The sequence below is a fragment of the Chanos chanos genome, chromosome 10, assembly GCF_902362185.1.
Source record: "Chanos chanos chromosome 10, fChaCha1.1, whole genome shotgun sequence".
NCBI lineage: Eukaryota > Metazoa > Chordata > Actinopteri > Gonorynchiformes > Chanidae > Chanos > Chanos chanos.
Genome location: NC_044504.1, coordinates 26,457,124 through 26,484,790, shown reverse-complemented (window position 1 = coordinate 26,484,790; position 27,667 = coordinate 26,457,124). Strand labels below are relative to the sequence as shown.

General features: G+C 39.2%; 1 protein-coding gene across 1 annotated transcript; it reads left to right on the top strand.

The window, feature by feature from the left end:
- The first annotated feature begins 1,481 nt into the window (after positions 1-1,481).
- On the top strand, positions 1,482-27,667 carry LOC115823489 (kinesin heavy chain-like). Its single transcript, XM_030787541.1, has 27 exons — positions 1,482-1,607; positions 10,637-10,724; positions 10,993-11,066; positions 13,068-13,172; positions 13,361-13,409; positions 13,544-13,599; positions 13,797-13,884; positions 14,316-14,440; positions 14,662-14,766; positions 15,326-15,474; positions 16,785-16,933; positions 19,953-20,119; positions 20,368-20,436; positions 21,544-21,750; positions 22,006-22,152; positions 22,474-22,662; positions 23,075-23,192; positions 23,586-23,662; positions 23,811-23,920; positions 24,723-24,824; positions 24,921-24,981; positions 25,145-25,216; positions 25,843-25,947; positions 26,116-26,332; positions 26,688-26,756; positions 27,462-27,521; positions 27,639-27,667. The coding sequence occupies exons 1-27, from the start codon at positions 1,482-1,484 to the stop codon at positions 27,665-27,667; spliced, it is 2,913 nt and encodes a 970-aa protein (XP_030643401.1).

Here is a 27,667-nt window from a genome sequence, read left to right as displayed (position 1 = left end):
TATTAAAAAGGTCTTAAAAGTCATTAAATCTGTACTTAAGAAATGTGCAAATACCCTTGTTAGCCATGTAAACAACATCTCTTAGCATGATGTGGCTATACCAACCATAGGCCAGATTATGTCACTTCAGCGTTCCTACTGTCGGTGCGAATGCAAACAGAAAAAAGGCCTTAAAGGTATGTAGTTCTAGGGGGAGCTCCCAAGTGGGGAGTTCCTCTCAATGAGTCCCTAGAACTGTTTGGTCCGAAAGCACCTCATGAGGGACAGAAGGAACTATTTAGTTTTAAAGCATCAAGATGGTGTTCCAATGCACTGCGTCTAATGCACGGACCTTCGACAAATCTAAGGCCTTGATGAATTGGCAGCCAGCAAGTGTCAAAGTACATTTGTAATGTGCAGATCTCATCAATAGTCTGAATAATATTCAATGTTCTGGCCTCCAAACATGAAAATAAAAAAGAGCCAGCCAAAGTCTGATTTAATTTGTTGACAGTTTGTAATCCTTTAAAACAGTCTTGCTCATTCTAACCTTATCATTGAGACCATTTTTAAATAGTTCATAATGACTGGAGAGTTAACACTGGGTGAAAGAAGTTTTCTGTGGAAACTTCTATTTGCTTTAACAATTTGATAACTGCATTTTGCTTGTTGCTTGTTTAATCACCTGCCATTATTTTACATATTTAGACAATGGTGTGAATCAAATAAAAAACAAACAAACAAACAACAAGAACAAAAACACACTTTTTTACAGTCGTTTAGGGATCTTCTGTCCTATCTTTCTTCTGTCTAGGTCTGCACATCTATACACAAGAAATATGATACACAAATATCATTATTGACAAAATGTGCAACTTTAACCTATTTCTGAGGCATCAGCCCAATATCTAACTCATCTTTTTTCTACACCTCAAAAAAAAAAAGAAAGAAAGAAAGAAGGAAAGAAAGAAAGAAAAATTCCAGACCAAAACAAAAACTCAAAGGTATGACAAGGTGCAATTGCAAAGACTGCAATCCCCATAAATCCTTGTTGTCTAACTCCTCCCCTCCTCCTCTTTTTCACGAGAGGTATGTCCACAGACAAAACCTTGCGAAAGCAGATGCCTCGGGGGAGGGGTGATGGTGAGGTGGAGTGTGGAGAGGGCAGTATCGAAGGTGGATAGTGTGGTGCTGATGCTGCCTGTAAAGACGAACCACCGGGTGCTCTTTCTGAATTCCTGCAGTAATTGAGGAATTTATGGACATTTCCGTCACATTATAGAGCCCTGTCATAATTTATCCTAAGTTTGTCTTTCAAGCCTGCGAGTGCCCACAGGTAGCCGTGCTGATTTTGGAGAGGCTGACAGCTCACTGGAATGCGCGAGGGCTATGGGATTCAGCAGTTGATATTTCTCCCACAGTGAAACTGCTGCTGATAGAGCTGCAAGGTTTTGCTGACTTCATAGAAACTTTCTCGGCTATTTTTGTTCGGATCGACCAATATGGTGGATGCAGCCGAATGCGGCGTTAAGGTGATGTGCCGATTCAGGCCACTGAATGAATCGGAAATAATCAGAGGTGACAAATACATACCGAAATTCAAAGGAGAAGACACCGTTATCATCTCGGTAAGCATTTTCCCGTTTTAAAGTAAACAGACTGCAATAGCAATGATTTAAGCATGCAAGTATCGCCTTTTTAAAACCTATAGGTATCTCCATTGTTTCGTAAGTGGTATAGCCGAATCGCTGCCAAAAGCAAATTGGTGGAGTTTATAATTTTACTCCCTCGTAATTTTAGAGGATAATTTAATTCTGTCACCGACAAGCAAACTAAAGCAAGAAAGCAGAGTTAAGCCCTACGTGCAGTACGTACAGTACAAAAACAACATAATTAAATGACTAAATCATATTACTCATTAAATGCAATAATCGAGGAAATATTTTATTCTGCCAAAACTGGACTAACTAAACCCTGCTTATTCAGAAGATCCGATACATTTTCAGACTGAGAAATGTTGTTTGCCTGGAGAACGTCTTGTTTATTTCGGCGCAGGATAGCTTTGCTGCGCATTGTTGAAATGGACATGGTGTCACGAGATTTTCATTGCCGACCGGGCGCACCTTTAAGGCTTTTCTTATAGGTCTTGTCCGTCTCAACAACAAACCATTTTGTGTATAAATGGTTTGATCCCGTAAAACGTTGTGGATTACAGAATGATACGCTACTTCATTGAGTACCTCACTGCCAGTGTTTTCGGTATTGGACTGAATTATTTTATTATTACGATTTTTTTTTTAATGAAATATCAGTTCATTTTATAAATGGTGCTTTCCAAAACACTGCTTTGTGTGTATGTGTATGTGTGTGTTTTTCCTCTTGGTTACCTTTTCAACTTATTGACCATCGGTAATGCAGGGGGACACTCCACAAATAACCTTTGCATATTTTTATGTGGTCTTACAAACATACCCTGCTAAGTGAAATTTGTTGCTAGTGGTCATATTTTTTATGAGGTAAGGAACAGTTTGTCCCTCCTAATATGCTTATAGCACACACACAACCTGGATTCTCTATTATCTGTCATGACACCTTAACCATCATTACAGACTGTTTCAAATATGTATTCCAGTGTAGAATTTAATAAATGTGCGGACAAAAAAATGAACCTGTAATGAGGACATAGTATCTCTGAAATCATCTTTTACCCAAATCTCATCAATGTCGGACTTCAGCTGTACACAGGTTCTAATCTCATTCTGGTGTAATTAATGTGACATCCTGGAAAGAAAGTGATTGTGTGGCTGGTCCTGTCTTTTAAACGTTTGAGATTATTGTAGCAATGAAATGTTACTGTATTTGATTTTCTTAATCGACTCAGTTTTTTGTATCAATCCTGAAATTAGACATGGAGGGGCAATCAGCATTTGTTACTTTGTACCCAGATTAAATTCTATTGGAAAAAAAAAAAACTCGTCTGTACCCTTTTAATATACTTTTTGCAGTAATGAGATGTGAATACAATTATGATCAAAAGGGAATGTCTTTGATGGAAAAATTATCATTCAAATCTGTTGTATGAGGATGTGCTAAATAAGCAGGAGGACAGCTGAAATTGTGTTTGTGTTTGTGTGCATGTGTTTGTTCTTTGTCAGGCTTTGGTCTCTTCCTGTAGGGGATGACATGTGGAATTTTGTATGGATACTTAAGGGTTTTTGTTTTCTCTCCCAGTCGTGATAGTGCTGTGACCCTTGCCTCTTTTTGTTTTTCTCTCTCGGGATATTGTCTTGAGCTTCAATCACTGTCACAGCGTACTGAAGTAAGGTAATCTATCCTACCAGCTATTTGCTATGTTAGTTTTCACAAAAACAGTAATTGTCAGAACAATAGCAGCTCAAGATTGATACAGGATCAGAGGATTTTTTTTAAACCTTTTTTTTTCAGTTTTTGCAACACAATGAATTTTATTTAAGTCTACAAAATTGTCTTCTTCATGAAGAGTTTTGAAATTGTGAAGTATGCTGTAAAGTTATATATCAGTCAGCTCCACATTCCAATGCATTTGAAAGAAGAGGCACCCTCTCAAAGTGGAGCTGTACAGTTTATCCTCTCCCATGTTGCAATACAAAACTATAATCAGCTCTTTCTTGTTTCATGTTAAGGTTTTGTACAGTAAAGACAACCAATTTGGAAATTGGACATGATTAAATTGCCTGTGGAGAGGTATGCAGAGCTTCAAGACTCCACATCCAATCTTAAGAAAAGTATACATGCTTCACCTATTATGTGCCTAATTTGTTTTAATTGACCAGTGGCACAACAATATCCAGATGTATTTGGTGATAGCCTGCACCAGAGCACAATATAGCATTACAAAACATCTTAGCTTTATCTTGTCACTTCTGCAATATACTCTTAGATTAAAAGATTCAAAGTTCCTGAGATTAAAATTTGGAATGAACAATTTAGAATTCAACTTTTAACCTTCTTTAAAAGTTCTTAAGAGAACCCCCAATTCAGGATACATTTAGGAAAAAGAACCCAATTTATTTGAAGGTTTGTGGACACTGTAATAGATTAGCCCCAAGTCAGTCTCAATCTCCTGATTTCAGGGCAAGAGTCATATCTCTTTAATGAAAGGAGAACAACCCTTGACTGGCACACCTTTGCCACACTTATCCCTTCAATCTTAGTACCTGTCTGCATCATGACACCTCTGAGTGTTTTTATTCTATGAGTGTGCACTGCTGTAATATGTTACACACTCTATAGTAGTAGTATATGATATTAAATATTCATCATCGTTGGTTTCATAATATTTAGTGTATCACACACCTGCCAGAAATTAAGTGCAGGATAGGGTTGGGCAATGCATCAGGATTACTATTTATGTAATTGCCTTCGTGAGTGTAATACATGTCCCTAAGTTTCTTTTAATTTCAGGAACCCTCTCTATCAGAAGGACACTTTTAATGATAAAAGGTTCATAAAACACAGGTGATTCCAAACTGAGTGTTCTCAACTATTTGTACATTCTCAAATAAGAAGTGGTGAGTTCATCTTTAGGCCTTGACAACTAGTAGAGGAGTTTGATCATCTATTCAATCAGGAAGATCATTTTCTCTTTCAGAAAAATAGTGTGTTTGAATGTTTCACTGCTTTTCATGCGTCAGTAAGAAAGGCACTCAAGAAAAGAAGCGGAGCTATTTAACTGTTAGGATGATCTGTATAAAAAAAGAAAAAAAAGAGAATCGTTTGCCACTCTTTGAAGTCAGTTATCACAGTTACAACAGGGCCTTTGCTCACCCCAGGGTTTGGCCAGGCTGAAAGTAAATAAGCGTGAAAGTGGCCAGCTACTTTTTTTGTATGTCTTGTTTCCATGGTTACAACCATTAATCACCACTTGACGTTGCATTAATGTGTGTAGGTTTCACCACACACCTGGCAGCCATTTGGAGGAAAAGCTCTTCTGCCACCACTGACAGCAGGATTGCAGGATAATAGTGTCTAAGTGGCGTAAATACGGGTAAAAAAAAAAAACGGAGAGAGAATGGTGGCTAGATCAGTATGTTGGTTTTTTTCATCTGTGCGTGTGTGTGTGTGTGTGTGCTGGTTATCCTTGTCTTAGCTCTTCCCTGTGCCTACTTTGTCACTGTTCCATTGCTGTTAAAGAGGCTTCCTTTTGATCCATATGGCCTCAGCAGAATTTGGCTTACCCCAGCTGTGCACTCACTGTCTCCCCCAGAGAAACCTGACATGTACATGTACACACAGGCCTGCTGCAGTCCTCTCAGTGTATTCCATCAGTGCCCATCACCAGCGTAGACTGAAAGCCAATACTCAGAGTCATGATGTCCTATTCGTGAATTTGAGGCATACTTAATCAAGAATTATAAACTTTGGCTGTCAAATTACCTGTTACATTTTATATATCTTTTTCCATATTAAATTGTTTAAAAAAACCCCAACAAAAAGCAATGGTCCTGTGTGCTAGATGACTTTTTAGGGAAAGACAAAATCTATGAACTTAGTCCAACAAAGAGGCACAGTGTATTTTTAATTGAGTGTCACAGGGAAAGAAATTACCCATAAAAGGAGCTGATTAAACACAAAGCTTTAAGTGTAATTTGATTTTAGGCCTTATTTGTCCAATGAAATTTCACACTTGAAGTCTAGTGCGATAAAATCATGTTTCAGTATTGTTTTAATCCAATAGTTGAAAACAATTGATCTTTGTCATTTACTCCTCTGTTGTTTGGGCAGTTTTGTTTTCATTGCTGTCCTAAATGAATATCTGTCACTAGTAGATGGTGTCAGATGTGGTGGCTCATTTCCATGACTGTTAATCTGAATTTGTAACGTCTTACAACTTGTTGGCTGCAGTGTTTTAATGTATTCTGGCCTGACTGTTTTAAGGTACAGTGAAACTCAACTAAACTCAAACATAAACCAAATGATTAAAATAGCTGTACATATATATTACAGGACAGTTGAAACAGCTGCTTATTGTTTTTGTTTGTTTGTTTTATTCAACCATATTGTTTTGTGAAGTGCATTATTCCTCAAAAATTTCTTTGAGGAATTAAAAAAATAAATAAAATAAAATTTTGATACATAAAATACAAGAATGTTAAATATGACAAGATCCACATCTTCTTTATCCATAGTGTTGACTCCTTTGATACTGACCAAGACATTGTGGCTGTGACTTGATTTCAGGTGTTCCACAGATATTTATTGAACAGGATGTTGAGCGACATCTCAATTTTATAATGTAATTATAATTCATTAAGCATTTTTTCATGGTGAACGTCCTGAGTAGTTGGCGTGTGCTAATAAACAATTATTTGCAAATCTGTCTGTGATGTTAGAGGAATTAGAGGAGCTAAGAATGTTTGGAACCATCAGTAATGTCTAATTTTGAATTATTGATTCTGACCATTCAGCTTGTCTTTGTCAAATGGGTGGACTCCAGTTTACACAGGCGCATGGCAAGAGAGGTAAATTGTGTCACCATAGCAATGGAGACAGGGGTCATTGGGTGTGATTGTCAGTGGGGTATTGGGACACTGGGTGGAATATTCATGTGGTCTGACAGAATACAACTCACATATATTTGCTTTGATACAGTTAGCTTTCATACAGAATGTTTTTGACAAACATACAGAGAAGAAGAGAAGCAATATTCTTGCTGTCACAAGAAACAGTAAGGACATTTTCTGGAATACAACAAATCTCCAACACAGACATGTACGAATAATTATAATCACCACAGGCATGGCCAAAGAAGTGGACTGCCAACATGGTTATGGTAAAACATAGAAATCAGAGGACTTTAAACAGGACCATTACTCTTTATGGCTGCTCTCCTTAAATAGTGAGGTGATCTTGTTCACCACTCAGAGAGGTAAACATAGTCGGTATTATGCATGGATTAGACCAGTTGTGTCTAGAACCTTTCTACTGGTGATGATGAAAAAACAGAGCCCACCGGGGCCTCCTCATGTAAAGAAGTCATGACTGTTCTCAGAGATCACTCATCAATTATTGATGAAGAGAACATGGCACTTAGGAAACTGTGGATTTGTGTTCTGCAACATACATGCTTGTGTGTGTGTGCTTGTGTGTTTATGTGTGTGTGTGTGTATGTGCCTGCATTTCAGTGAAACGTGGGAGAGTGAGTCTGTCTAAGCTATTCAGTAAGGTGGAGGAGGAGTATGTAAAGCAGTTTATCTTCAATCTGTCTATCTCTAATCTATTTTCATTCAGTCAGAAGATTCTTTCAGGCATGTATCCATGGAAATGTTTTCAGTTGAGACAGTTTCACAGCATTTATATTCATGTTCTCAATTAACAGAAAAACACAGTGTGCAGGTCATAGAAAATTGCATAAATGTTTAAGAACACGCCTAATAAATCTGCAAATATTTTTGTGCTCAATACACCACAACAGTGTTGTAAGGTGGCTGTCCAGCAGATTGGGAGTGAGAGAAAAAGGCATTCCCTCTCCATGGGCAATCATGTTTTCATGCTTCTGAATTCACTAGAGGACGCCTGGAACCGTTTGCCATCCAATCAGAGAGCAGCTCTCCTGGTGGGATGCAGTTTCCGTGGCGACGGGCTATGTGTCGGAGCGACAGCTTTCTATATCCCCCTCCACAGGGGTCCATGACCCCTGCCTTTGTAATCAAATAGTGAAAAGAGGAGAAGTCAGATCCCAACCTGTGAGCTGTCTGCCATTGTGAGAGCATAATTAGACTCCTGGATAAAAGCAAATGCTCCTTGTTCTCTCTCTCTCTCTCTCCCTCTCTCTCTCTCTCTCCCTCTCTCTCTCTCTCTCTCGAATGATTAAAATGTGGACACTAATATATAAACCCAAATGTATTTTCCTTGATTTCCACAACAGAGGTATTCTGGACTCAAAATACAGTCTTGGGGCTTAATTCATTGTAACATTTTTTTTTGTGATTGGTGCATGAGGATACATTGAAACACTCAGACTAGGCTCAGCTGTTGTCAGTCATGTTAATCAAGTGCTGCACAGTAATTACCTATACAGCACTCAGAGGTAACCCTTCACCCCCTATACATGCAGCACAGTGAATAGCATGACAATACATTGTGAGTGATTTATATCTGCAAATGGACATCATTGACAAAAATCATGCCAAACTACTTATAAATGCATAGGGCTACCTTGCAACCACTAAAGAATAATGAAGATTTTTGAAATAATTGAATATGTTTAGTTATTTATTCAGAGTAAGAATTACCTAGTCTATGAATTGTCTCTGCAGAGGACATCAGGCAAGGCTATTCATAAACATGTTGAACGCCCACAAAGAAACAACTGTGGAAAGTTTTAAGTGTAGCAAAGTAGCTATTTCAGTTTCATTGTTATCATTTTCCTCTAGTACTAAGCAGAAACTAACTCTTAAGATAGTTAAAGTAATGAAAGTTAAACTTAAACTAATATAGGAAACGGTAGACGCTACATTACCATGGGCATTTTTAAAGCCAGCACTCTGAATTAGAATGTTAAGCAAAACATTAACCATGAAGAAACACATTCTTAGAGTTCAGATTATTGTGTTGTGAGACACGTGGATTAAGCTCACAGGGTCTTTATGTTTTTTGAATATGCAGGTGTACGGATTTTGTAATTAAATAACATCTGAGAAGTCTTACAGAATATGTCCCTATTTTTGTTTTCTAGTACTGCATTCTGTGATAGAAATGTTGACTAGTTTCTCCCCTGCCCTCATATAATGCACTGCTCTTACCTATATGGCAACCAAGATAAGCAATAGAATGAAATGTCATTTCTGTTATAGCTCCCAGTTGCATTCATGGTCAGTCTGTATATTTCACAGAGAGGCTTTTAGATTTGTTTTGGTTGAGGAAACATAATGCATGTGTTTTGTGTGTGTGTATGTGTGTGTGTGTGTGTGTGTGTGTGTGTGTATGTGTGTGAGAAAGAGAGAGAAAGAAAAAAGGGAGAGAGAGCTTGAAGGAGAGGATTGTTCACTCTTTGTCTCTCTGTCGCGCTCTCTCTCTCTCTCCCTCACTGTTTCTCACTTTATCACCTGGCAATTTTATTTTACACAGTCAAAATATCAGGCCAGTCAGCTAAGACTGACACTGCTACCTTCTAGAAAAAAAAAGCTACAGTGTCCAAAATGATATCAAAGATGTGGTGAATAATAGTGATATTTGAATGACAGTCGACAATATATTTGTTCATAGCTGAATCATATTTGCAAATTTTAAAATGGATATTTCTAATTGGTCATTTATGCATGCATATTCAGAAACCAGATAGCAGACCAAACAAGGACTGATGTGAATCATGGCCTTGGGTTAAGATAAAAATGTGTGGAATAACAAGTAGCAGAACTGGCTGGTCTCTGGGGTCCTGGAGTTTGATTGGCAGAGGGGAGGGGCATACATTTTTCACAAGGTCATCTGTCTTTTTAGCCATGAGTTAGAAATTCCCCTCAAATTGCCAAGAGACAATCTTTGCCTTTGGTTGTTTGTAGGTGAAGGGGGAAGGGAAGGGATGGGAACACCCTCAATTGTAGTCCACTGATTCAGCAGAAGATGGATCCATCTGGCACTGAACTGACAAATTTCCCCTTGATTAACTGAAGCCGTTGACAAGCTTTTGTATCATTCGTTTGTAAATCAGACATTGAACTGTTTCAGCAGATTCAATAGATGAGCTAATCAAAATGTAACTGTTTTTTTTCCTTCAGCAATTTCAAAATTTCAATACAGCTCTTAGATTTTTAGAATAGACAGACAAATCAATTCATTTTTAAAGATGAAAACATCACTAGTCACACAATAATCATACAAATGTTTTTCAAAATTATTTGAAGTGAAATTTATTCAGTCTCTTCATATCTGAAAACCTCAAATACTGCAGAATTCACCAAAAGTGATTGGGACGTGTTGTATTGCTTCATGGTTGATTTCCTGAGGTAAATGTATCTAGTAGCTACTTGTCATTCCATCATGCTTGTTCCATGTGTTAAATGTCTGGAAGGGATTTGGGCAGTCCTCTTTATTTGGCTGCAGTCTAGGGAGAACTCTTAGTCTGTCTCTCTCTCTCTCTGTCTTTTCCCTCCTCAGCTCTTTCTAAGTTATTGCAGTAAAAACAGATTATTTTGGCAACTGGCTTATGTTAGGTCCTCAGATATCTCTGTTTGAACAGTGCCAATGAGAATGAAGACTTAAACCTCATTTTGTGTTGGGCTTATTTCTTGCTTGGAATCATTGATGAGTGGGATTTTTAGGATTATATTTTTTTAATTTACAAGACTGATTTCATATTTGTATGTCGTAATACCATCTTGGCATGTGAGATCTGCTGTTTGTTCTTGTCAAAAGTTTCCTTATCTTTCTCCTTAAGTCTTTGTACAAACTGTGACATAGAATTGATTTTTGCCATAAATTGCTAGCAAGAAATGAAGCGTTAATTTATTATTCCAAGGCAGCTCCTTCCTTGAAACAAGAGGTTATTATCTTATTGCTGAATTTTTACTTAAGTGAGTTTAGCCTTATTGCCTGATTCTTTTATCCCTGCACAGGGTTTGGTTTGCACAGCTTAGTGTATATCTGTACAAACTAACATCTCTCTTCTTCTTCCCCACAGGGAAAGCCTTATGTATTTGACCGAGTTCTGCCCCCCAACACAACACAGGAACACGTTTACAATGACTGTGCCAAACAGATTGTTAAAGGTACTGTAACAGTTGACATCTTTTGAATTTCATTACTTTGCGAAATCTTCAGCTGAACTGAGTTAAATTGAACTAAATGGAAATGAACTGAAGTGGATAACACAACAGAATGAATGTGCTAAGAGGGATTGCAAAGAGGTTCCAGAAGAGTGTGAGGCCCATCTTAGCATCACTTTTAGTTTCAGCAGCTTTCAACTCTATTTTTTGCAATATTCTTATCAGTTGTTTTATTAAATAAAAATATGAACCATTCATTTTTGTCAAATAGATGTGCTGGGAGGGTACAATGGAACCATCTTTGCCTATGGCCAAACCTCATCAGGGAAAACGCACACCATGGAGGTAAGCAGTGTTGATGTCAGTGCTAATTTTGTTAAGTGGGGTGCTGAGAAATCTCTGGTACAATGAAGACTAAATCATGATTCCAGATTCAGACTATCCATTGCTTTGCAAATGCTTCATGTGATATAATACAAATTGAAATACACATTCTTTGTAAAATTCAGTTTGAATGGTTGGCTTTCCGTGGCAATATCATGCCTTGAAGGAGATTCAGTTTTTTTGTGCCAGATTGGTCTCCAAGATTAAGCCCCTTTTCTACCATCGCTAATCTATGCAGAGCCCTGAGCTGAGGTTTAATGACATGGAATTATCACTGTGAGGCTCCCAAAAGAGCATTAACACATAGAAACAAGATAATGATAGAGGGGTGGAGATTGAATTCAGTCATTGTTATTATTTACCAAATATGTTGTGAATGCCTCCTCCATCCATGTTTGCTCTAATTCTCTATATGTGAGTCAGCACGGCTGCATTGATTGCTAAAGGGGTTTGCTGAAAGTAAATGTGAAACACACACCCAAAGCACTGATTTTTATTCAGATTATTAAGATATTACACAGTGTAAGCTCTGGGTGTCAGTAGACTAATGCCACTTGGTGTACATCAATAGCCATACTTCTTTTGTTGTCCCGATCTTAAGGGTACCCTGAGATGTGAATTCTGTTTTAATGTCTTTTAAACATCCATTCTGTAGATGTTTGTGTGACTCGTCTGAGATACTATTGTATGCTCTGTATTATTTATAACTCCATATGCTTTCATGTAATATCCAAACGGTATAGGGTTTAATCTGTTCAACATTCAACGGTCTCTTTATGATTGACATTTTTGGCTGAGAAGTAGGAAGGATGGAGGAACAGTTAAAGGAATGGTTTCCCATCGCTGACTGAATCCCATCTAGGTGTTCAGTCTTTCTCATCTCCCTGGTTCTATGGAAATGTAGTTTTCATAGCCAGCATTAGAATCGTACCAAGGTGTGACACCCTCACAGCATTCACAATATGTTGCCTGAAGTGTGCAGATTGCTCACCAGGCTACTACGGCTGTTGCCCTGGAAACCGCCCAGTGCTGGCAGCAAATGTCTTGATTTAACTGCAGTAATTTCCTAAATGAGGTACCTTCCTGCGTCGGATGGCCATCAAAGACAAGACACAGACTTTGAATGATGAAAACCTTTCAATGGCTTATTTTTCTTTTGTAGTCTTTGCTTATAGTCCTTATACACAGCCATTTGCTCAGTATGGCTGGATATAGAATTTTATAATATAACTTGTTATTGCGTTCGAGCGCCTAAGGAGAGAGTATTTGATAAGGAACATTATTAGCTTTAAGTGAGTCTTTCTCACTGAAGTGATGTGCTGGCTGTTGTTCAGTGTGATGTGTTTTATGAAATTCCCGGAAGTCACATGTATATTTCATGCTCATATGAACTAAGGGCTGTAAGGCAGCATTGCTAGGAGCATGGTGGGAATTCTCCCCGGTATGGTGTGATGTTTTTTTCCCTGAAAGACAAGGTTAACATTTAACATCTCATATAATGTATCTTATTCAGTGCCATAGTTGTATTTTTCTTAGGGTGATTATTTATGTATATGTCAGAACAGCTTATATCTATATATAGAGATACATTAATGAGATATAGGGACACAATGAGAATAAAATTTTGAGAATTTTGAGGCTTATGGGTGCTTTTCAGTATATTCAGTGCTTTTCATGTGCTAAAAATATATGCCACACACACACACACACACACACACACACATCAAATATATATATATATATATAATTATGACAATATTGAATGAAGCCAGAATATATGGACTGAAACCTGACAATATTGAATGAAAATTGACCTATAAATGAAATTGTAGTTTTTGAATATTTGACAATGATTCTCTCTCTTTCTCTCTCTCCCTCGCTCTCTGTCTCACACACACACACACGCACACACACACACACACACACACACACACACACACACACACACACGCGCACACACAGGGCAAGCTTCATGACCCCCAGCAGATGGGCATTATCCCACGTATTGCCCAGGACATCTTTGACCATATCTACTCCATGGATGAAAACCTGGAGTTTCATATCAAGGTAAAAATGAGGCACTGCACCACAACATCCCATCACAGTAATAGCTACAAAGAGCTGTCTTAATTTCTATCAAGTTTAGATACAACGGTTTTAGTGAGCTGTTTAGTGAGTGAAGAAACAGCTAGAATTTCCTCTCTGTACTCTTTTCGTTCACAGCTCCTTTCGTAACATTGGTTGTCCATTTTCAGGTGTCCTACTTTGAGATCTACTTGGACAAAATCAGGGACCTGTTGGATGGTGAGACTGAAACTGTGAAATTTTCAGTGGAAGACTTTAGTATTCTTTCTAGGATTACTCTATCAGCTTTCAGTATTAAAACACTTGTTTCCTCTTGGTTTTTTGGTTATAATTTTATACTCTGCTTTCGCAAGTTTCCAAGACCAATCTGGCAGTGCATGAGGACAAAAACAGGGTGCCCTACGTCAAGGTAAAATCTGGTTCTAGCTCTAATTATGCTCAGTTTGTTGAAGTGTTCCGGTTTGCTTCGGACTGTTCCATATGCTTCAGACGGTTCCATGTAATTATTCTCTTCATCAGCTGTAATTAGCCTCTCTGCTTCCATGAAATGAGAGTATACTGTAGTTGTATGTTTGTGTTTTTTTGTGTGTTGGTTTATACCTGCAGGGCTGCACTGAACGCTTTGTATCTAGTCCTGAGGAAGTGATGGATGTGATTGATGAGGGCAAAGCTAATCGACATGTTGCCGTCACAAGTAAGTTCCTTACTGTGGCACATTCATTTGAGTAACTTGCTTTATAGTATTTCATTTGTTCCTTTCCTGTATATGTCTTTATATTTTTAATCCCTTTAGAGCTAATTCTCATTTGACAGTTATAGCATGTTCCTGAACCCCTGACACAACTTATCTGGCTAAGATGTCATGTTCAAAGTCACAAGACTTATGTTCTACAGCAGGGTTATGAACCTGCCAATCAGTGATTGTAGATAATGTCTACTTCCAGATTCACACTTTCTGACTCAGATTCTGGACTGCTCAACGTCAGCGCATTAATTACGCAAACCTGTTTTGGATAAGACTAAGCTGTTGTGTAATTATTAGCAATTTTCATTGACCGAAAACAGACTTTACCAGACATCCTTGCATCCTCCTGACAGTGTGGTTATATCCTCTCCCTTCTGCAGACATGAATGAGCACAGCTCCCGCAGCCACAGTATCTTCCTGATTAATATCAAGCAAGAGAATGTGGAGACTGAGAAGAAACTTTCCGGGAAACTTTACCTGGTTGATCTGGCTGGAAGTGAGAAGGTAACATGGCAAATGAAACATGAAACATTGCTATAAATACTCAGTTTGAAATGTCATGTAGTTATTAAATGTTTTTTTTTTCTTTGTTTGAAATATTGAAATGTTTCTTCGAAATATTACTGCCTGTCTCTCCCCCTCTCTCTCTCCGTCCCCCCCCCCCCCCCCCCCCCCTCTCTCTCTCAAGTTGTCTGATTGCTAGTAGTTATTTATCCTGTTTTAAGGTCAGTAAAACTGGAGCAGAAGGAGCTGTGTTGGATGAGGCTAAAAATATCAATAAGTCTCTCTCTGCTCTGGGGAATGTTATCTCGGCGCTGGCAGAAGGAACCGTAAGTGCTCTGACTGTCTCCCTCTCTAACTCTCACTCCCCCCCTCACCACTGCACGAATGCCATGCCCCGCTGTCAGTGAAGCATACAGTCACATTTGCACAAGAAAATAATAGTCTTAGATAAGACAGGAAAAAGCTCTGGAGCATTTAATAATCGTAATGGACACACATTTTTCAGCCATTTTGAGATATGTTAGTGACTGGTACCACTTTGTGCTTTAAGGTACATCTGTTGTAACTCTTGATATGCTTTTAACATAAATAATTAGATAATTAAGTATCAATGACAAGAGTCTCAACTTAGTTCCGGTATGATTTTTATAGTTCAGTCTGTCATATATTAATAGAATCATCAGTGGATTATTACACACAGGTTGATAACTCAGACAAGTGTTTAGACAATGGATGCAATGGCATTTTGCAGTTAGGATTCTGCAAAAAAGAGCCCAAACGACAAATCAAAATGACAATAGGGACGATTATATATGTAAGGCTTTGGTTCCCTTATGCTCACTCAGCAGTCTACAGCAGTAAACCATTCTGTTATTCATGGCCTAGAAAACTCACGTACCATACAGAGACAGCAAGATGACCAGGATCCTTCAGGACTCGTTGGGTGGAAACTGTCGCACTACCATTATCATCTGTTGCTCACCTTCCGTATTCAATGAAGCTGAAACCAAGTCTACCCTCATGTTTGGCCAGAGGTGGGTGTCATATCTCACATGAAATATCTCAGATGAAAGAGGGAGAGAAAAGGGAGACCACAGATTGAAATCTGAGAGAGTGAGGATGTTTGAAGTGTTTAGTCTGCAGTCTTCTTGCCATTGGAGATTCATAGCCTGAAGTTATCTGAGTGTCAGACAGTTTGTTTTCTTGCAGATATTGTCTGTACTCTGCACAAATCTTACTGAGCAGATGTTGAAATGTAATTGGTAAACTTGTTGATCCTCGACTTGTAACAGATCGGATTATTCTAAAGCATAGTCTGTGTGGTCTTGTTACTACATATTAAACTGTAAGCCATCATCCAATCCTCCAGTTTTTACCAATATCAACTCAATATTTTTAAATTCTAAAAGTATGTTTAAGTCTCAGTGAAAAGTGTTTTGTAACTCAGGTGTAAATTTTGTATGAAAGCATGGAATTTGGATATTTTTGAATTGAGGTTTCTCTACATATGATGAGGAATAGGTGAACTGGAACAGACAGAAACTCTGAATTGAAGATACATGATCAAATACTATGGATTGTCATGATCAGACATTGGTATTCTTTGTCAGAAAGGTAAAAGCTACATGACACAGATGTGGCTTTTTAGGAGATTATTTTAATAAATGATAATTCTAATCATTATTTTGTCGGAAACATCATCTGACAGCAGAGCTTTGAGACATTCACTCATGCCCTCCCCTAGAATATTAAAATAAGAGTATTGACAGTTGATCCAGTTTATTTCAGTAGTGTGTTGCAATAATTTTATTATTAATTTAGAATCAGCTTATCCACAAATTTACCCACATTGCATTTAAGTCAGCCTATGTGCACTCACAGTATGTGCAGTTAAACCACGTTTTAATGTGTCTGAGAAGCAGGGGTGGATGTGGCTGGGCAGGCAGTGAGAGAGATTATAAATCAATTCAGCCTGTCTCCTGGGTGTCCCATTACTATAGGAACATAATCTCTCTCTCTCACACACTCACACACACACACACACACACACACACACACACACACACACACACACACACACACACACACACACACAGGCCTGGTGGAGAAGGGATTAGAAACATTTCAGGGTATATTTGCACTTGAAATGTGTAATTAATTAAAGAAGGACTGAATATCTGAGTACAGACAGAAACAAATGGGAGGTATTTACGCTGCTTTAGAATGTTGATTTGAAATGTTGCCATTGAAATGAGTATAATCTTACTGGAACATCTCCCGTAACACTATTTTACAAGTTCTGGCCCAAGTACAGTTTCAAAAATCGCTTTCTTTCCTAAAACAGAGCCAAGACCATCAAGAACACAGTGTCTGTTAACATGGAGTTAACAGCAGAGGAGTGGAAGAAGAAGTATGAGAAAGAGAAAGAGAAGACCAGGGGTCTTAAACACATCATCCAGCGTCTGGAGAATGAGCTGAAACGCTGGAGAAAAGGTACGGTGAAAGAGGGGAAGGAGAAAGGATGGACTGAAACACAAAAAAAGAATCCTAATGGGAAGTAGAGGCAAAAGTGTAACAAGATGAGAGGAGAATAGCGTGCGGTAAATGAGAGAGGGAAGAAAGAAAGAAAGAAGGAAAAGAAAAAAAGAGTGTGAGGGAGAAAGACAGAGAGAGAAGGGAGAAGAAGCTGTCGTAGTCTTTACAGTAGCTGAAACAAGACCTGAATACTGATGAGGTTGTCATGACCTTGCTGTATAAGCACATTTTCACTGCACATACACTCTGCCTTTATGGCTGGATTGAATCATCAAGGATAGAGAATGCCAGAGCCAGTTAAGCACGCTGCTTGTTCTTTTCGATTAAATTAAATTGATTAATTTGATTAAATTTGATTACAATGGATTTCCTGATATCTCATAAAGCACAATTACCCGCCAGCAGACAAACTTAATCTTTCAACAGGCCAGCATAAGCATTACAAGTACGTGAAGACACTCTGAGACATCAACTCCATTGCACCGTATCTTAGCTGTCATAATGGGGAATTGCATTTGACCAGGTGACCTGTGCTCTTGCGAGGATGTCATAATGATCTGAGTGCTGTGATTATGATCATCCTCTGAGTCAGTCTGTGAGTCCTATAAGGTGAGATGTTTCATATCGTAATCCCCTGACAGCAGAATGTTGTATTGGTCAGTACAAAAACCCAGACTTCAACCCAGACTTCAACTTTTGATTAATTCATACAGGAGTTATGTCAAAAAAAAAAATATGACGGTATTAAGTGCTAATCCTGCTGAAGCTGTGGGAAGAAGTGAGACGTAATAGACTAATAGGATACCAAAAGCTGCCTGGTAAAAAAAAGAAAGAAAGAAAGAAAAAAAGACCTCCTAAGGCTCCAAAGACAGGCCAGAACAATGTTGTTGTCTTTAATTAATCCCATTTCTATTCCATCCCATTTAGTTTTTTTTCCTTCCTAATCCATGACATTTAATATGTATCAGATAAGCCTTGTAGCTAGGTTATTTCAAACATACACACAAACCTTGACTGTTGACTTTGGCTGTGCAAAATGTGTAAGAGCAATCTTTAAAGGCTTAAATTTAACTGATGTTCTCAATCTGTAAATTTATACAGAGGGATATTAATGGGGTATTAATAGTTTATATTAGCTTGATTAAAATCATTTGTAATACAAACTGAATAAGTCAATGGGTTCACTAAATCATAATAGATAGATGGACATAAGATATCTTATATCAGAGTTGTAGCAGATGGGGACAAATAAAGAAAAAGAGTCAGAGAGAAAGAGAACTGAAGTAAACTGGTTATGGCCTGGACTTGTTTATTATTAGTTATTTTGAAAGTACACAAAACAGGGAATGGGGCCTTTTCTTTTCACTGAAATCAGTAGTTAAGTTGATGTGATCGCTGTAACAATGTCTGCAGCTTCTTCCATAGAGAAAGTACACAGACAACAGATGGCTTTTTGAACATGAAATGAATCATACTAACAAGACAGGAAGAAATCAGATCTGTTTCTTTGTGTTCCTCTTGAGCGTTCAGATCAAATCTCTTTGGCTTTAAAGGGCCTGAGGTTCATAAATATGTTTTTTACAAATAGTGCAGTTCATTAAGCCTCTTTTTACTGACCTGGATTCAGATAACAGGAATGGTGGATTGAGTTTGTCCTATTTTGCCAAAATTACACTGCTTTTTGCTTATATCACTATTTCCATGCAGATCTAAGTAGGGCATGTTGATCTTGTTAACAGTATTAGCATAGTTTTTCTATAATGTTTCTACTAACCAGATACAACAGATTTTATTTAAACAAGGAGAGACCGTATCTTATTTTTTTTCTCTTAGCTGGATAAAGTTAGGGAATATCCTGTTATAAGTCAGCACTGACTAACTCTAAGATTTAGAATTCTTATTAGGCAGGCATGACATTTTGACAACGTGTTTAATGTTGTTATCTATCTCTCTAAATGTTTGTTGGTTTGTTTGTTTGCTTGTTTCATTCTCTCTCTCTCTCCCTCTGTCTCCCTCTATTTCTCCCTCACCCTCCTTCTGGATATATTATTTCTCTCTTCACACGTCTGAGTCCTCTCACTCTCTTTTTCCCTCTTTCTTCTTGCTCTCTTTGCTTTGGCTCAGATAACACATGTAGCTGCTGCCTTTTAGATTAAGTCTCTACAGTACAAAGCTGTGAAAGGCCTTGGAAATGCCTTTTCTTCTGTCTGGCTTTTTTTTTCTTTAATCCCCATCTCCTTCCATTTCAATCCCGTGTGTGTGTGTGTGTGCAAGCGCGTGCACGTGTGTGTGTGTGTGTGTGTGTGTGTGTGTGTGTGTGTGTACGTGTATATGGGACCACATCTACCACCTAAGGTGGACATGGGGGTTCAAAGTTTCTCAAAGACTTGTTTTTCCTTTTATATTCAGAGCTAAGAGGATTATCCGTTGATCTGGTGTAATTTGGATCATACTCTAAAATAGAGGCTTGGCTGGTGTGCAGACATTTTCCTTTCAGATCTGTCTCATCAGCTGTATCAGTATTCATATTTCTGTCCATTGTCCATTATGTAAATGTCAGAGAACTAAGTGAAGCTGTGTGGTTATACTGTTGGCAGTGATTCGAGGTTTCATGTGACTTTAACACATATGTGGTGTGGTAATAAATTGTCCTTTCAAAGTGTCACAAGAAGTTGTAGGAGATGTCATGAGACTATAATGAACTGTAATGAAGGTTAATGAACTTGGTATGACTTGGCTTTTGCCTCAACCCAGTAACAAATTGAAGACAAATGAGAAAACTGTTGGCAAATCTAAACTGAGCATAGATAGTTTCAAGCTCCATGAGGAAGGTCTCTCTGGTATCCATAAAAGTATGATTTCAATATGTGGTTTCCCTTTTCTCTCTCTCTCTCTCTCTCTCTCTCTCTCTCTCTCTCTCTCTCTCTCTGTCTGTCTGTCTCTCTCTCTCTCTCTCTCTCTTCATCTCGATCTCCAGGTGAAACAGTTCCAGTGGAGGAGCAACTCAGTGGCAAAGAGCAGAAGAATTGTGATGCCACACCCTTAATTGATAGCCTGGCCCCACCCCCTGCACCACTGTCTGACTCAGAGAAGACTCAGTATGAAGAGTTAATCAGTGATTTGTATCAGCAATTAGATGACAAGGTACAAATAAATTAAAAAACTATTGTGAACATGGCTATATAATTTATATAATGTTATAAAGCTATATGCACCTGAAGTGATGGGATTTTTTTTACCTCAGTAGCTGTGGTACTGCAGTTGTCACGGTATGGTTGTGACCAATCTCTTTAATTCTGTCTTTCTCTCTCTCTTTCTCTTTCGATCACCCCTGACCACACAATCTCTCCCTCCCCCTATTGCCCTATCTCTTTATGTCTTCCTCTCTGTAGGATGATGAGATCAACCAGCAGAGTCAGTTGGCAGAGAAGCTGAAAGAACAGATGGTGGATCAGGATGAGGTGAATCTACCTCATTTTTCCACAGTGTACCACATCTCTTTATCTCTCTCTCTCTCTCTCTCTCTCTCTCTCTCTCTCTCACATACACTCACACACACACATGCAAACACACACACGCACGCACGCAAACACTGTCTCACTACATGAATCTTGTAAAGGCCATTCATAGAGTAGTTACACATTTAAACATGTAGAGAATCTGTCTTCCCTGTTACATAAAGGGCTAATTAACAAAATAAACAGCCAAACTATTGTCTATTCAAGCTTTAAGCAAAATACACAGTTACTTTACAATACTTTCCAGTGAGGACTAGCCCCCTCATAGAGAGCACTATTTCATCTCTGGTGAAAAGGGATGGTTTTATCAGATTTAATATGCATATGAGCTGGGATGATTGCTAATGACCTCTCAGACCAATTAAAAAAATATTTTTTCATTTTGTATATGGATGCAATATGAAATAACACTGCATGAAAGAGTGGACATATATCGCCATCTAGTGGTGATTTGTCAGTATTTCAAGGTGTTAATTGTATTATAGCCTGTAAAGAATACAAATATCACAGCCAGTTGCCAGCTTAAGAATGCAAGGATGGGGGGAAATCTTAACGGCATAAAAATCATAATTTCATACAGCTGTGAAGATGACAGCAAATGTACTATGCTATATTACCAGTAGGCCACGTCAGAGTTTAAAAGCTATAGCTATTGAAACACCATTAAAGCAACACATTTGTTTTTCAGCTGAGTGCTTGAAAATGTCATTTGATACTTAAGAGCCTCTGGGATGTCAACATAGGAAATAAAAATTCACATTTTCATATCTTTGTATGCTAATAATACTAAAAATCCTTCAAGTCAGGAGCTGCTGTTTTTCTGTGCAATACATATATGTCACATTCTGTAATACTAAATCATGCTAAACTGAAAAGAAAAGGCTTATACAGGTGTAATGTAATGTATTAATACTGCAGACTGTGTATTTTTTATTATTTTAAAAGGAGTTATTCTCAAGCTGTTTAAGCTATGTTACAGCCTATTAATATTTGTCTGATGTCTGTCCTCACATACATTAAACATGTACACCTGAACACATATACATGCAGGTATTGGCATCGACTCGGAGGGACTATGAAAAAATCCAGGAGGAGTTGTCACGTCTGCAGCTAGAGAATGAGGCAGCAAAAGAGGAGGTGAAGGAGGTGCTGCAGGCCCTGGAGGAGCTTGCTGTCAACTATGACCAGAAGAGCCAGGAGGTGGAAGAGAGAGGACGCAACAATGAACAACTCTCAGAGGAGCTGATGCAGAAGAGCGTAAGTAGGAGAGCAAAGGAGATCTCAGGACAAAGGAGAGGAAAGTAAAGGAGATGTAAAGAGGGAGACACTGATAGTCACTCCTCACTATCTGGTGACTGAGTGGGTAAAAAAAAGAAGGTGTGGAGGTCAGAAACATAAGTGAAGATGGTAGAGAGAAGTTACGCAGAACTTCTTATCTTGACTGAGAGTGTATGTGTGTGGGTGGGTGTGTGTACTCATGTGTGTGGGCATATGTGTTTGTGTGTTTTCCAGGCAGCACTGGCGTGTGTTGAGAGGGAGTTGGCCCAGCTGCAGGAGTTGAGCAGCCACCATAAGAAGAGAGCTGCAGAGATCCTCAGTCTTCTGCTTAGAGACCTCAGTGAGATTGGCAGTATCATTGGCACCAGTGATCTGAAAGCTGTAAGACATGTGCACATACACACACACACACACACACACACACACACACACACACACACGCACATGCACATCAGTGGATACTCACCAATTCAAAAAATCTCGGTCAAAATGGTTTTTGCTGTGGTGACTTTTGGCATACTGTGTCACAGATATGACTTCAAACTGGTCATTGTAGACATCTGTCAGATCTTAGGTTCATAACCCATGGGTATAAATCACACAATCTGTTCTTTCCTTCCTTCTCCATTAACCCACCTCCCTTTCGTCCTTCCTTCCTTTTCCCTTTTTCCTGCCCCCCCTTCCTCCTTTCCCTTCTTTCAGATGAATGAAGCAAATGGTGTGATTGAGGAGGAGTTTACCATGGCAAGACTCTACATTAGTAAGATGAAGTCGGAGGTGAAGTCTCTGGTCAATCGCAGTAAACAGTTAGAGAGTGCCCAGGCTGAAACTGCACGCAAGATGGCAGCCAATGAGAAAGAGTTGGCTTCCTGTCAGCTCCTGATCTCCCAGGTAACAAAACTGGAGGCTCTGCTTTGTTATGTAGACTACATTAAGTTTGTAATCATACCTAGCCAGTTGATTTTCTATCTGGTGTACTATGCATGCATCTGGAAAGAATGTTTGCCCTGAAATTTAACCTTGTGTGCGGCACAGGGTCACATAATGGATCAGAATGGATCTGGATCAGGCCCAGTCATGAGTCTTTTTAGCATTTTATGTGTCTTAAATAATTTTGAGGTTGCTGTATGATAAAGTTCATGTCCAATTGTTAAAGTCCTTTTGTTCGTCTCTTCATTCTGATGGGGTCATGTCCTTTGGAAATTTCTAGCATCCTACCCAAATCTAAGCCATAGCTGTCTTCATTCCTACCCTGGATGTTAAAGCTTATCGATCACACTGTGTTTGTCTTCGTCTGATTCAGCACCAGGCGAAGATCAAGTCCCTGACAGACTACATGCAGAACGTGGAGCAGAAGAAGAGACAGCTGGAGGAAAGCCAGGACTCACTGATGGAGGAGCTGGCCAAGCTCCATGCCCAGGGTGAGTTTCACGTTCTTCCTGTACCTCTTTGTCTTGCTCTTGCTTTCTCTCTCTCTCTCACACACACATACACATGCACACATGCAGACACACACACACACACACACACACACACTTCCTTGTCATCCTCCAGATGTCCTTGCACAGATGACTTTATTGGCCTAATTATAGCCAGGGATTTATGTGCTGTTCCCAGAGTTCTCTATTTTTTATTGTCTCTATTACTGCTGCCAGTATTAACATTATAAGTCCTCTAACAATGTTATTGGTTGTGGGCTGCAGTAATGAAACTGATTTTACAGACAGCTGTATAACAATGGTAACATTAGTATAATGTTTTCAGTGTGTGTTTTAAATATTTTGTAAACACTTAATGTTGGTTGATCCAAACAGAAAAGATGCATGAAGTCTCTGTGATGGACAGGGAGAAGGAGCATATGAGCAAAATGCAGGATGCCGAGGAAATGAAGGTATGGGTTGTTCTCTCTCTCTCTCTCTCTCTCTCTCTCTCTCTCTCTCTCTCTATCTTACACACACTAATTGTGTGTGTGTGTGCGCGCGCATGTGCGTGTGTGTGTGTGTGTGTGTGTGTGTGTGTGTGTGTGTGTGATATATCAGAGGACTCTGGAGGAGCAGATGGAGAGCCACAGAGAAGCCCACCAGAAGCAGCTCGCTCGTCTTCGTGATGAAATTGATGACAAGCAGAGGACTCTGGATGAGCTCAAAGAGTAAGAGTCATAAAATCAGTACACGTCTATTGACTGATTTTCCTGCCCACAGCAACTTCTATCTGAGTATCTCAGAAGTTGCGTCCAGAGCAGTATTTAGGATAAATACCTTGCTTAAGGGAACACTGTTAGTGGGCAGTTAGTGAAGACCTTTCACCAGCATTTCTCCAGAATATAGTCCAGTTTTTCACTTTCATTCTCAGGCCTCAAACTCATGACCCTTCAAATAAGTGAGCTATCTTGCATGCCTCCCCAAGCCAGCAAAACACCACCAACCTTTGAAAGCAGAACACACCAGACAGTGACAATCCAAAGGGTAAAACATCTTGTAACATTGTCACCCTGTACTTTACCGTTTCATCTAAAAAGAGTTTTAAAGCACCTTCTTGCTATGTGTCATAGTATCAGTCGCTCAGTTGCACAGTATCAGCAAGCCTCAGAAGTGAGTCAAGAGCCCATTAGCTGAAATTAGAACTTTTGACTTGACCTCTGTCTGGGCATGAGATAGTGAATGACTAACTAGGCAGGCCTGTTTGTTTTTTGCAGTGAGCTAAATTCAGTTTCTGACATTTAAAATGACGTTCAAATTACATTTTGTGGTTTGTGGCCATTTAAAAATCCAAACTCGTGAAGTGAATAGCAGTCAGTTCCAAAACGCTGAACTCATCACAACTCTAATGGTAGTGTTGTCAGAACAGGACCAGAATAAAAAATATGACTGTAAAACAGACAGTGAAGTGTTATTTTAAAGGGTATTGTATTATAATGTTGTTTATCAGACTAATGTAGGGTGCTCTCTCAGTCTGAACCAGGCTCTTCAGCTGGAACAGAAGAAGCTCATCTCCGACTATGACAAACTCAAACAGGAGGAGCAAGAAAAAGATGAGAGGCTGCAAAAGCTCATGTGAGTCTTACTGTAGTTTTTCACTTATTAACTGTAGATCTCAGGTCTGATATTCTATAGTTGCTTGTCAAATTTTCAATTTTCGCATTTTTATAGCATGTTGAACGAGAAGAGGGAGCAGGCCAAGGAAGATCTCAAAGGCCTAGAGGAGACTGTGGTGAGTAGCCTGCAATGTCCAGCACGTGATGTTGTAATCCAGGAATAACTGTTGGTGTACCATTGTTGGGTCCGACATTGTTAGTCAATTTAACTCTAGTTATTAGCCAGTCAGATGTTGAAGCTTCAGTGCATGTTAACCACACAGTCCCTTTTACCTCCAGGCCAAGGAGCTCCAAACTCTTCACAACCTGAGGAAACTCTTCATTCAGGACCTCACCACACGAGTCAAAAGGGTGAGTGACTTTTTCCTATGTTTACACTAAAGCTAAGCTTACATTTCCCAGGACCCCCAGGTGTCTCAGACTGACAGTCCGCTTACTCAGCCATACTCACGGATGTCACTTTTTTTAATGTGTTCCTATGTGGGCGCAACTGCTCTATTACAGAGAAGACTGATACAGTACAATCTTCCTATGAGAGCTGAGAGGAACAATATTTTATCTGTAGGTGAAACATTGACAGTGTGCTCAGGAAACAGTGTTATGGGCTTCTATTGGTGTGTGTACAATAAATATGTCATTACCTTGTTCATATGAAAACTGAACTGTATGACTAAGAAGGAAGGCATGTTGTCAACACACTAGATATTTGGAGAGCATCACTTTTCCATTCTTTTGGGACACATTATAAACTATGGTTACAATATTGTAACCAGTTTAATGAAGAGCTGTTATTGCATCCATGAATTCAACAAAATTTAGAAAAAATGCATCTGATTGCTTTATAATAGTATTATTATGACTCTCAATGTGCTAGGTGTAAAATGAAGTACTAGTTTACTTCTGTTGGGTGTATCATTTCTCTCTCTCTCTCTCTCTCTCTCTCTCTCCGTCCCTCCCTCTCTTATCATCTCTCTCAGAGTGCTGAGCTGGATTGTGATGAGTCAGGTGGTAGTCTAGCTCAGAAACAGAAGATTACATTCTTGGAGAATAATCTGGAGCAACTCACTAAAGTCCACAAACAGGTAGGTGGAATCTTTTTTACTCTCACTCAGTCATGTTTCGCTCTGTGGAATGGGTTGTTAGGGAACTCCTACATTGGTGACTGCATATATTAATTTTCTGTCCTTGTGCTACCATCTATCTTTCTTATCCTTCCTTTCTGTGACCCCCCCCCCCCCCTCCGCCCCCAGCTGGTGCGTGACAATGCAGATCTGCGTTGTGAGCTGCCTAAACTGGAAAAGCGTCTGCGTGCGACTGCAGAGAGGGTGAAGGCTCTGGAGGCTGCACTCAGGGAGGCCAAGGAGAATGCTATGAGAGACAGAAAACGCTACCAGCAGGAGGTGGACAGGATAAAAGAGGCTGTGAGAGCGAAGAACCAGGCCCGGCGGAGCCATAATGCACAGATTGGTTAGATCATTTTTCCCTGGAGTTTATTTACACACAGAAAGCTCACTTCAAAACTCACATGCTAAAACACTGTGCCCAGAAGAGGGTGCTCTATATTCATTCATGGGGAACAGAGAAAGCATAGGCTTTAAGAGGGCAAACATGAAGGGATGCACACACCTTACATTTGTCTGAGATGAGGATATTAGTAACACACATAAAATATGGTTTGAAATGTTTTTGCCTATTTTGCCAGAGAAAAGTGTGTGTCCATAAACAACAATCAAACACTCTCTCAATATTCCAGGAATATGAATATGTGACAGTGTTACTGAATGAAGGAATTTTTTTTACACCTCTAACCCATCTATTATAGCAAAGCCCATTCGTGCTGGGCATCATCATCAAGTAGCCCCTCCCACATCAAGCTCTTCCATCCGGGGAGGCGGAGCAGCAATGGGCCACCACCACCACCACCACCATCATCAGCAGCAGCAGCAGCATCAGCAACAGCAACAGCAGCGCCACAGTAGCAAGTGAAGGACAGAGTAAGTGTCAAACCTTTTAACCTAAGTTTAGGGGGAAAAAGTATTTTTTCTCAATATAACTTCATACCAAACAGGCATGAGTTGTAAAACGGCCTTTATACTGCTCACTGCCGTGTTGTTTAGAGCAATGTAATTCAATTCCACCTGAGGGATATTTCAGTTTCTGTTTTGCTCTGTGAAGATTAATGACAGAGCATGAAAGACCGCCTCTAATTAAGTTTCATCGGCATGTGACAGGTCTGGGAATAGCTCACAAGCTAGGCTTCTTGGAAAGGCATTGGCTGGCATTTGCACCAGTGCCAGCTGTTAGACTAAGATGGACGAATTTGGTTTGAAAGGGTACAAAAAGATCCTGTGTCCCCAAGGCCTCTGAAATCCATGGGAAACTGTGTGAACACTGAACAGTTTCTTCATTTGGTTGACACTTCCTAAGGATTTCTAGACATATATGAATGAGCTTTGGTCTCAGATGTGTTGAAAGTTCATCCCCTCTGATTAACTGATGTTTGAAATCAGGTCAACCCCATTTAGAAAAACACACTCTTGTTTTAATGGAAATACACACTTCTTTCATCAGTGTCTGTTTTACCTGTGTCCACAAGGAGGGAGTATTGAATCACCAGAGTACTGGACGGGTCTTTTCTTCTTAATCTTTATCCAAGGTATCCATATTTAAAGACAGGGCCAGAATCAGTGGTGCTTTTTTGAGTAAATGTTTTCTTTCGGGTTAATGAAAAGATGTCTCCCTCTTACTCACTCTGTCTCTGTTTTTGGTGCAGTTACGGTCAAAGTCCTGTCTCCAGAGTAG

What these genes read in the sequence shown, in the direction of transcription:
- LOC115823489 (XM_030787541.1), top strand. Translation starts at nt 1,482, where the DNA reads ATGGTGGATGCAGCCGAATGCGGCGTTAAGGTGATGTGCCGATTCAGG. An exon ending in AGGAGCTGATGCAGAAGAGC is followed by an intron (nt 21,751 to 22,005) that starts GTAAGTAGGAGA and finishes TGTGTTTTCCAG; the next exon opens with GCAGCACTGGCGTGTGTTGA. An exon ending in CTTCTTAATCTTTATCCAAG is followed by an intron (nt 27,522 to 27,638) that starts GTATCCATATTT and finishes TTTTTGGTGCAG; the next exon opens with TTACGGTCAAAGTCCTGTCT.